At 46.3% G+C, this 14903-nt stretch overlaps 2 protein-coding genes across 3 annotated transcripts; both read right to left on the bottom strand.

The window, feature by feature from the left end:
- Nucleotides 1–3056: 3056 nt before the first annotated feature.
- LOC4344249 (REF/SRPP-like protein At3g05500) lies at nucleotides 3057–5590 on the bottom strand. Its single transcript, NM_001422283.1, has 3 exons — nucleotides 5434–5590; nucleotides 5072–5314; nucleotides 3057–4038 (listed from the first exon to the last, which is right to left on the bottom strand). The coding sequence occupies exons 1-3, from the start codon at nucleotides 5455–5457 to the stop codon at nucleotides 3538–3540; spliced, it is 768 nt and encodes a 255-aa protein (NP_001409212.1). The 5' UTR covers nucleotides 5458–5590; the 3' UTR covers nucleotides 3057–3537.
- Nucleotides 5591–6578: 988 nt separating this feature from the next.
- LOC4344248 (probable histone-arginine methyltransferase CARM1) lies at nucleotides 6579–13798 on the bottom strand. Of its 2 annotated transcripts, NM_001422282.1 has the most exons (16): nucleotides 13453–13798; nucleotides 13219–13290; nucleotides 12287–12395; nucleotides 11437–11580; nucleotides 11237–11340; nucleotides 11054–11152; nucleotides 10902–10971; nucleotides 10330–10426; nucleotides 10056–10110; nucleotides 8963–9046; nucleotides 8625–8702; nucleotides 8423–8526; nucleotides 8169–8341; nucleotides 7918–8075; nucleotides 7167–7242; nucleotides 6579–6955 (listed from the first exon to the last, which is right to left on the bottom strand). In NM_001422282.1, exons 1-15 carry the CDS (start codon nucleotides 13654–13656, stop codon nucleotides 7207–7209), a joined length of 1587 nt encoding a protein of 528 aa, NP_001409211.1. In that variant the 5' UTR covers nucleotides 13657–13798; the 3' UTR covers nucleotides 6579–6955; nucleotides 7167–7206. The 2 variants fall into 2 exon arrangements, with proteins under 2 accessions (NP_001409211.1, NP_001409210.1); NM_001422281.1 differs by lacking the exon at nucleotides 7167–7242.
- Nucleotides 13799–14903: the final 1105 nt, after the last annotated feature.

Raw genomic sequence — 14903 nt, 5'->3', positions numbered from 1 at the left:
GCAAATTTTAAAAAACAAGGTCAAATTGGAAATTAGGTATCAAAACAGGGTCAACAACACAATTGCCCCAAAAAAAAAGATATAACGGGTTCCTCAATTTGTAAAACTGGATCACCTAAAGTACTAGGCGAATCAGATGTGGCAAGCTAATAAGTCAGCGCGAGATCATTATGGGCCCACATGTTATTGACTAGCACTTTCCTACTACTCTCTTCCCTTCCCCTCTCTCTTCTCCTCTCTCTCCCTCTCCCTCTCCCTTCCTCCCTATCCCCTCTAGGGCGACGACCGACAGAAAGAATGACGTGATGGGTGACGAGGAGAAGGGCGGTGGCTGGTGGCCACAGGAGAGGAGGGCGGCCAATATATCGTAGAGGGCGGCGCCCAACGAAGAGAAGGGTAACTTGCGACCCTCTCTCTCATGCTTGAATGGGCCGAGCTTGTTGCTTTTTCTACATCGCCACCACGGCGGGTGGACCCTTGAGGTGGAACACCAAGGCGGGCATGGCGCTGCCCTTTATGATCACGTTCGCAACCTCCTCTGCAAAGGAAAAACACATCCAAAACCCCCCTCCCCTCAACCCCTAAGCTCATGACTTGAAGCCAGGCATGGAAAACCGCGAATCGACGCGGTGCAGCGAGGGTTCAGGATGGGTGCGCTTATCCTTTTTGGCGAGTTCCATAAGGACGTTGGTGGCGCGCTTGGCGGCGGTGCAGTAGGCATGGTGCCAGGAGAAGCACCGGTGGAGGGCGCCGACCTGCGTGTGGACCTTGCTTGGGAGTGCTGGCAGCAGATCTCTGGCTTGCCCAAGTCATCCTCCTCATTGTCATCATCGCACGCCGCCCTTTCCTCCTCCTCTCTCTCTCCCTTTCTGGGACAACAGCTGCTGCAGAGGCTAGAAGGGGAGTGGACATTGGTGCCAGACACTAGCTACAGGGGTTGGGGGAACTGAGCGGTAAGCAAGCACATCGGGGTGGGTGGTGGGTGGGTAGGTTTGGACACCGGAGAGGCAAAGGCCAGAATCCCAAAGTGGGGAGGTGAGAGGGTTCGACGGTGGCGGTTGGTTGGCCGACGATTGAGGTGGATTGAGTAGAGTGGCGGGGGAACCAACGAGAGAGAGAGGGGGAGAAGGAGAGAAGAGAGGAAAGAGAGGGGTGTGGTGGGTCCCACGGCATTTCTTGTTTTGAAGCGTACACTCGCTGACATGTGGGTCCCATATTTTTTTTTGATAAGTGCCACGTAGGCACCAAATCAGCCTAAGCCACTGATCAAACGTCTCGGGACCTTATTTGCACTGGTTCCGGAGTTGAGGGACCTTAAGTGAATTTCACTCCGCAACAATTTGAGGGACGTCAAGTGAACTTATTCCTACAGTGGAGCCCTGTAAAGGCCACTGGGCCAGTAGCTTACCCTACTCCGTGATTCCGGGGCTCTGGGCCGACAACTCGATCGGACCGAAACCAGTGGCCCGTTCGGAGTTTTTGAAGGCAAATGGAGCCGGGTACCCAGCCATATTAATTTGATCCATGCCACTGCAAATTTGGCTATTCAGAAAAATGCCATTACAATTCGTCTATTCGTAACTATGCCATTAAAATTTTTAAAAAACTAGAACCGTGCCACTCCCGTTACATTTTTCATCTATCCCCTCCTTTTCCATCTTCTCCGTCGCAGCGCACCACCGCCACCTCAGTCAGCCACCGCACGCGGCTGCCGCTGACAGCCTTGGTCGAGGAACCCCACGCCCTCCTCCACCGGCCTCACGGCCTCGTCCCCACGCACCACCGCCTCCTTGGCTCTAGCGCCGAGACCGACGCCGCCGGTGAGGTGTGGACGCGCAGATAGGCGGCGGGAGCAGGAGATGGGCGTCGGCAGTGGCGGCGATTAAGCTCGGCGATGGACCATGCTGCGATCCATTCTCCGCCGGCGAGTTAATTGCACGAGTTAATTAGTTTCACAAAATTGATCTAGCTTCCATGCTACGATCCATTCTCCGCCGGCGAGCAGTCGGCAGCAGCGGCGACGGCTTCGTCGTCTCCGCTTCCGCTCGCGGCGGCGTGAGCCGGACCATGTGTTCGCCGCCGTCGCGTACATGCGTACGCCACCTCGAGCGACACAGGTGGTAGCCACTACTACTCCCGCTGCCTCCATAGCTACAGCTGCGACGAGCACAGCCGGCGCCGACGCCATCTCTACTTGGTGCTGGATGACTGGAAGGAGGGGTACAGCCTACACAAAGCTCGACTTCAGCCATGTCTCCGGCGACGACGCCACCAGTTGCGCCGACGTGTGAAGCCGCGCAGACGCCGTGCTTGCCGCCGCCGCCGCAGGTTGCGACAGAGTCGCCGATTTCTTCGATTCTCCTTTTCTCTTTCTCTTTTCTTCGATTTCTTCTTTCCTGGCTTGGCATGGCCGGCGGCGTGATGCGGACGAAGCTAGGCGACGGTGGCGCAGCCCGACGAGGGCACGACGAGGTTGGGCGGCGCCACGACCTTGCGGTGGCCGGCGAGGTGTGGATGGCGGTGGGGCGTGGCCGCGCGGCCCTGCGGTGGCCGGCGAGGAGCGGCGCAGCAAGCCGAGGACGGCTCGGCGGCACAGCCCGAGGCCAACGTGCGACGGTGCGGCGGAGCTCAAGGCCCAAGGCCGAGGTGTGGTGGCTGATTGAGGCGGCGGCGGCGATCCGTGCTGCGCGCTGTAACGGAGAAGACGGAAAAGGAGGGGATAGATGGAAATCATGACGGGAGTGGCACGGTTCTAATTTCTGCAAAACTTCAATGGCACGGTTACAAATAGACAAATTGTAATGGTATTTTTCTGAATAGCCAAATTTGCAGTGGCATGGATCAAATTAACCCTATCAGGGAGATTGGGGTGTGCCGTGAGTGTGGCTTGCACGGGGTCCAGCCAGGGTCCCTGGTCTCCCTTGATCCAGTAAACAGACGACACGCGGACGATCGCCATCTTAGCAAAGATACTTCATCAAGCAAGAAGGCAGTACATCTTCTAAATGACGCAGCCTCTGAGAGCGACAGACAGACAGGAGATAACACAACGTTTTCAGGACACAAATCGCGGATAATTTTATCGGAACTAATACGACACCTGCGACGCCGGAGCAAAACGACACCACAACAGAGCGCTCTAGTAGCCTCTACAGCTTAAACAGACTAGCAGTGGCAGTAGTCTAGCAGATACAATGGGCAGGAATCGCCAAAGGATTCTAAGCTAGTAGCCAATAGAACCTGCTTACCTGCATCGACAGCAACCGAGATAGCAACAGAAAGTTCAAGCCTAATTGCACTGGATTAGCTAAAAGATTGCGACATCAACCACAGCTTTTATACAAAACCAGGAGGATTAAACGTACGCCACAACACAAAGTAAAAGAGCTAAGTAGAACATCATCATCCACGAAAATGTCGTCACATGCATACATCTAAAACACCATTTTTCTGCTGCCATAAGCGCCCCACTCTTACTTATTCAGTTCAGGACTTCAGGCGAAGGCTACCTCTCACCTTCAGGCGCGGTGACCTCACCTACTGGGTCTTCGCCGACTCGCTCTTCGACGGCTGGGCCTCCGGCGATAACTCGCCGAAAACCTTGGCGATGCGCTCGGTGGGGATGGCGGGGAGGTACTGTGCTCCGGTGTAACCCTTGTCGGCCGCGGCGGCGATCACCTTGTTGTACTTCTCGGCCCAGTAGGCGGCGGTGGGCACGGCGATCTGCGCCACCTGCGGGAACAGCGGCAGGTTGTTGAGCGAGCGCCAGGTGGAGACGGCGAGGTGCTCCGCCGCCGGCTCGTAGCGCACGTAGAGGTCCTTGGCCGCCGGCTGGATCCTGCCGTACACGCCCTTGGCCACGGGCTCGACCTTGGCGTACGCGACGCGCGCGGCGCCGGTGACGCCCGACTGCTGCACCTCCGCGGTGAGCTCCCTCGCCACGTCCGGCACGCCGCGGGCCACCGCGCAAGCCTTGGCGGAGGCGGCCTTCAGCGTCGGCGGGAGGTGTCGGTCCAGCTCTTGCACCGTGTCATCCACCTGCAATTTATGGTTACACCTCCGTTAGCAAGAACACATAATAATTTCTACCGTGCTTCCAAATACCTACAAGAATTAGCACCGAATTCTACCACAAGCAATCCTCAGTATCAACTTATGTATTGCCAAGCAAGAACACATTGAAATCAAATCGGAATCAATTTAAAATGAACACGCTGAACTCAATTTCTACCGTGCCTCCAAATTCTTGCATCAATTAGCACCCAAAGCTACCAGAAGCAATACTCAGTATCAAATTATGTATTGCCAAGCAAGAACACAGTGAAATCGAATCGGAAATTCGGAATCAATTTAAAATGAACACGCTGAACCCAATTTCTACCGTGCCTCCATATTCTTGCATCAATTAGCACCGAAAGCTACCAGAAGCAATACTCAAAAATCAAATTATTTATCGACAAGAAAGAACACTGAGTGGAATCAGTCAAATGGACTATACCACCACATTTCTACCGTTCTTCCTAAATTCCTACAAGCACCGAACTCTACTGCAAGCCAATCCTCAAAGTCAAATTCTATATTGCCAACTAAGAACACTGAAATCAAATTGGAATCAACTTTGGAGTTCGTCGGCAGGTTCGTTGCCAACTGCCAAACTAGGACCTGTTCATCACCTCGGAGACTCCGCCAAGTGCTAGAATGCGCCGGAATCTAATAAGGAATCTACCATGGGGGCCGGATTCGATGCACCACCACGGGAATCCCGTACGGGGACGAATTCTCCACCACAGATTGCCCACCCCTGTAGGCCCCAGCTACATCACGCGCACCAAGAAAATGACCACCCACGCCATCGTAGGGCCCGCGTCGGAGCAATCATGCACCGCACCCGAAAAAAATCTAGCGGCGCCAGATAGGGCACGGCGCCCATCCCGTTCTAGCGTGCGCCGCCGCAAGCGCGGCCACCTCGGCCGGCGAGCGAGCGAGCGAGCCGCGCCACCGCTCGTTCGTCTCGCGGGACAACGCCAAGTCGGCAACCGTTAGCAACGGCGAAAGAGGGGGCTGGGGCTACCTTGCGGTCGACGAAGGCGAGGACGTCGAGGGGGACGCCATGGAAGCGGCCGTAGACGGGGCCGACGACGCCCTTGACGGCGGACTCGACGGCGTCGACGCCGGGGCGGAGCGGGCCGGCGTGGTCCTTGGCAAGCGCGTAGAGCCCCGCGAGGCAGATCGTCGCCTGCGCTGCCGCCACCTGCACGAACTCCAAGTACCTCAGCTTCGGCCTCCTCACCTCCTCCACCTCCACCTCCCTCTCCTGCAAAACCAAACCAAACCAAACCAAAACCCCCAAAATCGGAACCAAATCAGCACCAAATTCCACCCCCAAAACCAGCATCAATTCGAAACCAACAAGCCACAACGAATCGCGCCTACCACTTGCGGGTTGGGCTCCGCCATCGCCGGAATCGAGGCCGCGAGGGTTTCGAGAAGCTGCTCGGGAATCGGGGGAGACGAAGACGAGACGAGACGAGACACGATTTTCCTTTTTTTTTTCTTTTCTTTCTTTCTTACTTTCCCTTCAAGCGGGGAGGAAACGGAAGGATCGGGAGGAGGTGGGTATATAGGCGACGAGGAGCTCCGCACGGCCGTCCGATGCGAGGGGTGCGGGTCGATCTGGGCCGTTGGGACGCGGCCGCGAGAATGCTCTGGAGCGGGTCCGCCACGTCGTGGCTCGCGTGAGGGACACGTGGAGGCGGGGCCCTGTCCACGTCTCCTACAGGCGCCATCTTTTACTCGTTGATCTGTGTGCGGGATGGTTGAGGATGGACGGCCGAGGTGGGTCATGCCGGTGATTTGCTGATGTCGATTCTAGCTTCTAGAAATTTCTATCAATCATTTGTGAGTGACCATGGCTAGCTTGCTTCAACATTAAGCTGCAGATTTGAACGATTCAGTTATAAAGCAACGAGTATGCATTTGATGGTGTTCTTTTCTCAAGACAGATTCTTCGGGGTTGTTCACCAATGACTTGACGGCCGCGGTGCCAGCACAAGGATATCGATGGAAAGAAGTAGGCTGGTGAAAACGCAGGCCGGCTAGAAGTAGTAGTACTTCCGTAGCCGCCACGCTGATCAAGAACTGACGTGCGTGATGCAAAGAATTCTCAGCTGCTCTCTTTCCTCAATGGCCATTCTGATGGGGATCCTGAACTCAGGGAGAAAATGGTTTCACATCGCTAAATACATCAAGGCGCTCCAGGCAGGCAGGGGAAGTGAGGCACAGCCACGCTAGCCGCCAATCTCCTGCAGGTACTGTCGGGCAGTGCCAGGACAACCTGCCTTGTGTTGTCAGGGGAAAAAACATCCATCCGCGCATCTAGATCGGATCCACATCCACTTCAATAGAAGCATACTCCGTATACAGTATGATCGAAAGAAAACCATAGTTCGCAGTTCGCACCATACATTTCATGGCTAATCAAGAACTATTAATCTCAGACGTTGAGCGTGAGGTTCCATCCAAGCGAATGCGGCACATAACAAAGAGCACCGGCGTTCAGCATCAGACCATCAGTTGATCGACCAACCATTTTTAAATTAAATAAAACAATAATACATAAGAACATACACAACAATCGTTCTAGTTAGACGCCTTTGTCGTTGAGCTTTTCCTGCAAACAGATACACTTATTGTATTTGACCCCCTTTAAATAACGGTGCAGACACGAGCACAATTAGCTACAGCTGCACAACCTCTCGTACACAACGAATGCAATGTTAGCCACTGACAGCTAACGCCTAGCAACATCAGGTAGGAGCATACTGTTGTACAGGCCTGGAGTTGTTTGCCTGAAGCAACTCCGGCTTACGAGCTATCTAGTGAAGGCCGCCGAGTCTTGGTCTGGTTCAATCGTTATACTAGGGCTAAGACCATCTTGCATCTGCTGCTCAGATCCCTGTTTGCAGTACGAATGTTAGATCTATCAAGGAAATACATAAAATCAAGTCCATGCATCAGCAGTAAAATTTTGCTAACAAGTACAGTTTGAAAGTTTAAATGCCCTTTGAAAACTCTTTTCAAATTTAATTCAATTTATAATGAAGTTTATTGTTCCGAAAAGCCTTGCAAACAAGCATTCCATGTATGTCACCCTAAAAACTGTGTACCTGCTATTCTTGCCAATGTTCAATAGCTGAGGCCAGACAACTAATCTTGTCCGTAGTGATAGTCCCAGAGAGGACTCTGTAATGCAATTAAACATAACTATTGGTAATCAAAATACCTGTACCAACTTATTATCGCACATTTGCATATATGTGTTTCGATTAGATCTCGCAAGTAATTCAGGTAAGAATACCAATACTTCTGATGTTTACTCCTTAAAACCAATACCATCCCCCATTATGATATTCTGTGGCTAGTTATATGTACATGTGTGTTATCTGCAATATATTTTGTAATCATGTGTTTCTTTGCATGTGTATACTGAGTATTTGTGGAACATGTATTCTTTGCATTTGTGTCGAATGGTGGGCCCAACCCCCATTGTTTATGTGGTCATGTATATAATTTCTAAAATTAAGAATAATAATTATTTTTTCCATATTAACTCTTGAACTTGAAGTATATTTATCTCGCGTTTGTTGTATTGTGTAAGCACATTACTAACAAGATTAAAAAGCCCAGAGTAAGCAATTATCTAACCGTCTCCATACAGTCAAATACAGTAGGCAGTAACATAGGTACTTCAAGTACAGGATTATGTGCCTTGCAGGAAATGAGACATAATATGGTGATTTTTCTGGTGTTGCCAGTGTTATGCAAGATGCAGATATAAGCATAAGATGTACTGCATGAAAATAAATATTAAACAAACATCCCCGTTGTTCTTCAAATACCTAATAGAAAACAACTTACCTGTGGCTGCAAAGATGGTAACTGCTGCTGCTGCTGGTCTTGTTGCATCACATATGGTTGTGGTTGAGACAGCCTGTAGTATGGCTCCTTGAGTTCAAGTTTGGCTGTGGATGTCTGCAGGATGCCACCTTGTTCTGCCCCCTCACCCCACATTTTAGCTTCCAGAAAATAACCAAAAGAGCAAGAACCATCAGCTTCAAGTGCAATAGAGGGAAAAAAACTGATAACAAACGAAATAGAAAATGCCCAACCTGACATCGTCAAGTATATCGTGTAGCTTTGTGCACTGTGGGCTACCAGATGAAGTCGTCCTGTTATTTCTTGTCCTGCCATGACATATAATGGCTGTGAAAGTATGCATCGTAGTTGATACCAGTGAGTCGTAGGGGAGCCTGGAGCAGTGGTAAGCCACCTCTGGACAGTGCTGCAGTAAAACACACAGATTGTAGCGGGTAGAAGCAGACAAGAGACAATATAGACTCAAATAAACCGATATAGCACTGACCTCCCATTGAACAATACATCAAACCAACAAGCTAGCCCATGCACCCTAGTGCCAACAGAGGCCACAAAATTTAGGGGAATGTCAATCTCGTAAAGCTCCTCTTCCTGGCAAAGAAAGAAAAGAATGCTTCATTTTGCAGGGAGAAACAATACAGAAAAATTACCTGTAGTTTCAGTCTCATCACCAATAAAGAAATATTTACCTTCATGGTAGTGAAATCAAGCGTATGAAACGTAGGCGGAGAAACCAATAATCTTGGATCGAATGCATCCACCACAGGCTGCATGAGAATTGCAGGGGCGTTTAGATTTGATAACTAGTCAGTAGTCACTCTGATCAACAATGCAGTCATGGGTTATATAGAATTACTTAAGTAATAGCCATTCTCGGGGTTCAATTCTTGGCATTAACCACTGGAACTGGAATACAGGTGGCTAATTGAAAGATTAGGTGCCAGTAAGAGTGCATTGAACTATTTATTGTTGTTTTTGAATTGAGGTACTTTCTAGTCAAAAGTTGAAAAGAAAAGGGATGAGATACCTGTGAAAAATACCCCTGGAATGCTGAACCATGCAAAGGTGTAAGATCAACACCAAAAAAGTTATGCTGCTGCCAGAAGAGAGCCTGCAGAGACACACAACCAAAATATAATGTGTCAAACTAAAGAAACACTTAGGATTGAAATAACATACTTTCAGCAAGGATAATATACTTGCTCAACAACATGAGAATAAATAGGAAGTGACCACAAGGTGGCTTTAACCCCCCACCAGCATCATCATACGAAAATATGAGATTTTCGCATAGAGCAAATGATGTGCTAAAAACACATAAAAGCTAGGAATAAGTGTGCATTTTCTTTTTTCAGAAAATACACAGAAGAGCTGCTTATCTTTGTGTTAAGACAAGGTATAAGTGGGGGAAATGGACACATTCTCACTTTGGTACTGTGCTATACAGTTGACAGAAAGCATGGACAAGTTGAGAATTCATTTCTCAATATCTCCTATTTAAAGAACCAGGGAAATTTTGAAACAGTAATATCTATATATAGGATGTCAGATGTTATGGGCGTTGATCCAGAGATAGGGTAACGGTCCAAAGATGAGAATAAATTGATAGTTACCCCCTCTGTCCCAAAGTATAACAACCTAGTACTCGATTAGACACCACCTAGTACTATGAAGACTGTCTAGGTTCATAGTACTAAGTGGTGTCTAGTCGAGTACTAGGTTGCTATACTTTGGGACGAAGGGAGTATTTCATTACTTTGTGTTCAATAAATTGCAAGTTGTATAGTGTGTATCTGAACTCATCTTACGTAGTTGCTAGGTCAAGCGCGTGAACATAAACATATGGTGTTACAGTTTGATGTTCTGGACATTTCCGCTCCAACAAGTTCCAATGTCATATCCATTTCTGGCATTACCATTTTGTATTCTCATTTCAAGAAAAAAAAAGTATGGTTTCGGACAACAGTTTTGAATATTTTCGATTCAATTCCAACTGTTTTCACAACCCACTTGCACATAGTAATTTACAACAAGGTTAGTATAGCCTCACTAGAAGCACTGGATAGTAAGATTGTGCAGTAAACTTAGGAAAAAGATTTCATCGGAGTGTAATACTGTACCTTGTTTGCCATTTCAACATAGAGGTATTCATCGGAAAATGGAGCCATATGAATCCTAGTAAATATTTAATATATCAGGCATCAGTGAGTAATTGTGAATGCCAAAAGTAGCTTAAAAAGCCATGCATCTGAGTTTATTTTTTGGAAAACTTAGCCAATAGATCTATTCTGACGTTTTAGTAAGCACAGATGATTTAGTGAACAATCCTAATCAAACACCTAAAGATTTTGTGAAGCAGAACTTCCAATAAATATCCAGAGTGGTTCAGATTACCTTCCAGTTGTTGGAAACATTTTACCACCTGGCACAAGGAATCTGTCTCTAGCTATAACATAGGACTCCAGCATCCTTTCATTCACCAAGAGGGTTCCTAAAATATTATAGACAAAACAAGTCACTACATAATACATATAAGCAGATACAGAAACAAGTTTATTGTCCTATACCAAATTTCAAAATTCAAACAACAATATAACATTTCAAATATTAGCTAGTTTACATTGGGTATTCAACTATTCAATAAACACCGTGGATACCGCATATACTATCACCATTTGGCCAATGGCCAGTGCTTAACCCATACAATCCATTAAAAGGAACATTGATGCTAACAACGGATAGTTTGTCTACAAATATGACAGCCAATTTCTTGACAGGATTAACAGATGGCAATGCAACCTAGTACTTATCCGTCACCTAGCTGCAAAGTGTGAAAGTTATCCATATGTATACAAACACAATGAATCGGTTATTAGATTGTGCAACGGGTATAAGATGTAAAGCAGGAACACCACAGGTGACTCTGGGAAAAGAAATGCTCCAGAAAGTTTATCATTGAGGCATACCCATAGGCTCCGAAATAAGTATGTCAGCTTTCTCTGGAAGTTCAACTTCCTCAACTTTGCCTTTGATGACCTAGTTATGATGGGGACACTGATTAATTTTAGGGCAAAAAGGAAGCCTGGAAGTTCCAAACCAAACTGGCACATAAACGAACCGTTATTCTTTGTCCAAGAGATGGGTTTCCAGAAATAAGACGCTGAGCATGTTCAGCCATTTCAGATGCCTCAACTGCATATACATGTCTGGCACCAGCCTGATATTAACATATAAAACATCATCTGTTATTTTGTATAAAAAACAAGAAGTTAGAAAAGTCATGGAGAATGTTGGAGTGTACCTGTGCAGCAAATAATGAAAGAATGCCACTACCAGCTCCAACATCAACCACAACTCGACCCTCAAAATCGGATCGATTTTCCATTACAGCAGCATAGTATGTTCCTGGAGTAAAAGGTTGTAAACTAATTACATATATACAGAAAGGAGACCTTCATGCCATTATTTTAACTCTTTTGACAATAGGCCAGAGATACTGACCTGTCCTGACAAAGTCTTGCAACATATTTTGCTGATGTAATAACTGGCCATAGTAGTGGAAATACATCTTTGCTGATGAGGCCTCAATTTTTGTATCAAATTTGCTTTTAGAACCAATTATTAATCCATTTTCCAAAGGTTCACCTGCCATGAAGCAGCAATATGTTGAAATAAGAATCTATGGCATTTTACATTAAAAAAAAGGGCTAATGACTCTGGCTTCACTGTTGGCATAAGTTTTGAGATTAACATGTCAATGTTGTCCCTTAGTTGCCACTTTGCTTCGTCACAAATAACACTTTTGAAAAAGGAAACGAATACAAAGAGAAGCACAAAAAGGTGTGCTACAATGAGCATCTCATAACCAAGTTCTACCAAGAGAAATGATGCAAAGTATTAATGTATGTTCTCCAAAATAACATGCATTAATATAATCATGCATGATGTAATTTGATTTCATTAACTACAGTTATCCTTCAAGAAAACTGGATGTGCAGATATAAAGCAGTAAACATGCTACTTCTACAAATTCCTAATAGCATTATTTTTTTATCAGACCAGGCACGACCAAATATGCAAGTTAAATGGCATTATGCATTTCATTAGATAGTAGAGCACTAGAGCTAGCAGAATATATCAAACCAAAGTGAAAAACATTATCTAGTCTTAAAAACACTTGGTATTGAAGGGCAGCTATTGGCACTTAAAGAAAAACAGACATGGAGAGCTGTAATTGACTATATGCATGATAATCTGAAATTTAGCATTGAGAACATGGGCCGATGACTCAGAAATAATGCAACAAAATATGCTACTGGAATTATCTGAAACAAGAAATGAAAGGACAAACCAGCTTTTCCACTAATCACTCGGTGTTTCCATTGTTGAAAAGCTAAATAGAAGGCTTTGCTCTCAGCTTCTGTCCTAAGAACAACCTTAATTGCTCTTGAATATGACTTCTGCCTCAAAGAATTGAGAGTTAACATGAAGCCATTTAATATGTGCTACAAGAAAGTTCCAACAGAAAAGGCCAAACAATGATCTACAAATTGTCATATTACCTTTACCTCTAGGCAACATTATCAGAAAGTCTATGCGATGAGTTATTTAGCAGATGGCAACAAAGAAGTGTGACACAGCAGTCAGCAGGAAATTCACCTTTATAACGTAACAATAGGCAGCAGACTATCAAGAGTTCTATAAGTCAGACTTTCAGATAGGCAGGAAAATTCTAGTTATGTCTCGCATCTCACAATCATAGAGCATATCCTTTGCAGTTTCAGAAAGTTGCTTTTAGTACATATAGGATGGTATCGAGAGAGATCATATCACACTCCAGCCTTTTTCTTTAGGTGTTTCAACTAGTATGTGTCTAAGACTCTAAGTTGGATTTGGATGAAGATATGACCCCCAAAAGAAAGAGTGTTCCGACAACAAACTTGAATGCAAACTGTGTCATGTTATTCAACTAGTAATATCAACATCTTCGCCCCAGATTTAAAATGTCACTGAATCTTCTTTTGAGCCATCTTTTAAAAGAAAAATGTTGGTATGCCTCTACCGTGCAACAATTAAACCTTGAGATCATCTTAAAATTGGCTTGAGCATGATACAGCCATACAGGCATACAGCTCAAGGCGTGGTATATCAGGGAATTGGACTGGTTATATACTGGAAGGCTCAGTGCACATCAGAAATATGAAATCCAACAGAGGAATGTACATTATGACCAAACGAAAGCACATAATAACTCAAAAAAACAGCGAAATTACTGAAGAGTACCTCCTCCACACCGTCCTTAGCCTCCGACTCGCCGCTCACGCACAGCCACTCCGTCGGCCCCAGCTTAAATATCTGCAAAACTCAAAATCTCATCCTCCAATCGCACGGCAACAGCAGAGGCACCTCTCAGAGCCCCACCATGAAATCGAATCGAACCAACGCGGCCACGCCCTACAGCCCACGCCACTCCCACTCCACCTCCCCCCATAAACCATCGAGATCACGGAGGAATACCTGCGCGTCAGAGAGATCGATCTCGAGCGTGTGCTTCGCCTGGGTCTCCCCGGACCAGACGAGGCTGAGGCGCGGGGCCCCGGTGGACGCGTCCCCGCCGAACACGGCCGTGGCGCCGCCGGTGACCTCCGTCGACGCGCCCGCGGCGGCGGGGACGGAGACATGGGAGAAGGAGACGTTCGGGAACAGGTCCGGCGACGCCATTGGGGCCGGGAGCTTCGGATCCGGGATGCCCTAGGGTTTTGGGCGCGCCGAGGCGGGCGACGCGGGGTGGCTAGGGTTTTGGGCGGAGGCGCGCGGCGTCGCGGGGTGGAGGAGCTCGCTGTTTGTACGCGTGGGTGGAGTATGCGTCTGCCATTTTCTAATAAATATTTTTATTTAATTCGAGAGAGAAGACAACCACGCCGCCAAAGTCACGGTGACGCGGTGAGTTCGAATGAGGCTTTCTTACCTTTGACCGGCAGGTGGGACCCACCGCTTCGTTATCGATGAAGGGCCCCACGTGTCAGTGGCGAATGGGAATGGTATGATCGTACGCATAACGACGGACCAGAGTTAAAGCCGTCGCTTTTTTGGCTTTTTACGGAGAATGGGTGAACCTTTGGTACTGACATGTGGGGTCTATACTCCAAAGTGCTTTGGTCCACAGATCATGGGAATGTATTTTGGGAGTACTCTGAACTTTTGGTATTAATTGGGCTCTTGGGACTTGGGCCACTTGGATTCATTTGTTTTAAGCCCAAAATTTGCTGGGCCATGACTACCAAGCCCAAAATTCTCTACTGTACATAAGTTGCATGTCCTATATTAGTGTAAAGTTATAATCCATTAATCATAAATCTTAACATGTAAATATATCACCTCATCATCCACTAGCATAATTACATATAAAACTTATGCAAACATGCAACATCATCTATAATTCTTTAAATTCTACAAATCAACATTCAATCATCTTCCTTCACATTATTTTTCACAATATTTTTAATATATATATCCATCATTTTTATAATCCTTAACATATATTCATCTATATAAACAAAGTGCATAATATCATATTTTATCTATAATCTCATATAGAGTCTACTAAATGTATTTCTCCTTAAACATAGTTTGATAACCTGTTTTATTTATTGTTAATAACTAATATATATTTTATTGTTAACTCGATTATTAAAATAATATTAAAAGTTACTTAGAAATTTACGCAGCAAAGCACGGGGAATCACCCAGTGTATTTATATAAGTGATTGTGTGCACGTTTTACATGAGCTTCTGCATCTGTATTTTGTTTTGCTAAAAAAAAGATTATGTTACGATCAAATTATTATTTATTTTGAAACATGTACAATCGTGCAAACATCCATATACACACGTACATACTCACCCATATAAACGCTCGTATTCATATAGTATCTCTACGAGCACAATCAACCAGTTGTATCAATATA

This window comes from Oryza sativa, chromosome 7, assembly GCF_034140825.1.
Source record: "Oryza sativa Japonica Group chromosome 7, ASM3414082v1".
In the NCBI taxonomy this organism is placed as follows: Eukaryota; Viridiplantae; Streptophyta; class Magnoliopsida; order Poales; family Poaceae; genus Oryza; species Oryza sativa.
This window is presented reverse-complemented; position numbering and strand designations above follow the sequence as displayed.

Excerpts from the sequence above, each read along its gene's own strand:
- LOC4344249 (NM_001422283.1), bottom strand. The coding sequence starts at position 5,457 with ATGGCGGAGCCCAACCCGCAAGTG. Across the intron at positions 5,315-5,433 it reads CGGAGCCCAACCCGCAAGTG|GAGAGGGAGGTGGAGGTGGA; the intron begins GTAGGCGCGATT and ends TTGGTTTTGCAG. Across the intron at positions 4,039-5,071 it reads TCGCCTTCGTCGACCGCAAG|GTGGATGACACGGTGCAAGA; the intron begins GTAGCCCCAGCC and ends CATAAATTGCAG.
- LOC4344248 (NM_001422281.1), bottom strand. The coding sequence starts at position 13,656 with ATGGCGTCGCCGGACCTGTTCCCGAACGTCTCCTTCTCCCATGTCTCC. Across the intron at positions 11,581-12,286 it reads AGTGATTAGTGGAAAAGCTG|GTGAACCTTTGGAAAATGGA; the intron begins GTTTGTCCTTTC and ends GCTTCATGGCAG. Across the intron at positions 6,956-7,917 it reads TACCATCTTTGCAGCCACAG|GGATCTGAGCAGCAGATGCA; the intron begins GTAAGTTGTTTT and ends TACTGCAAACAG.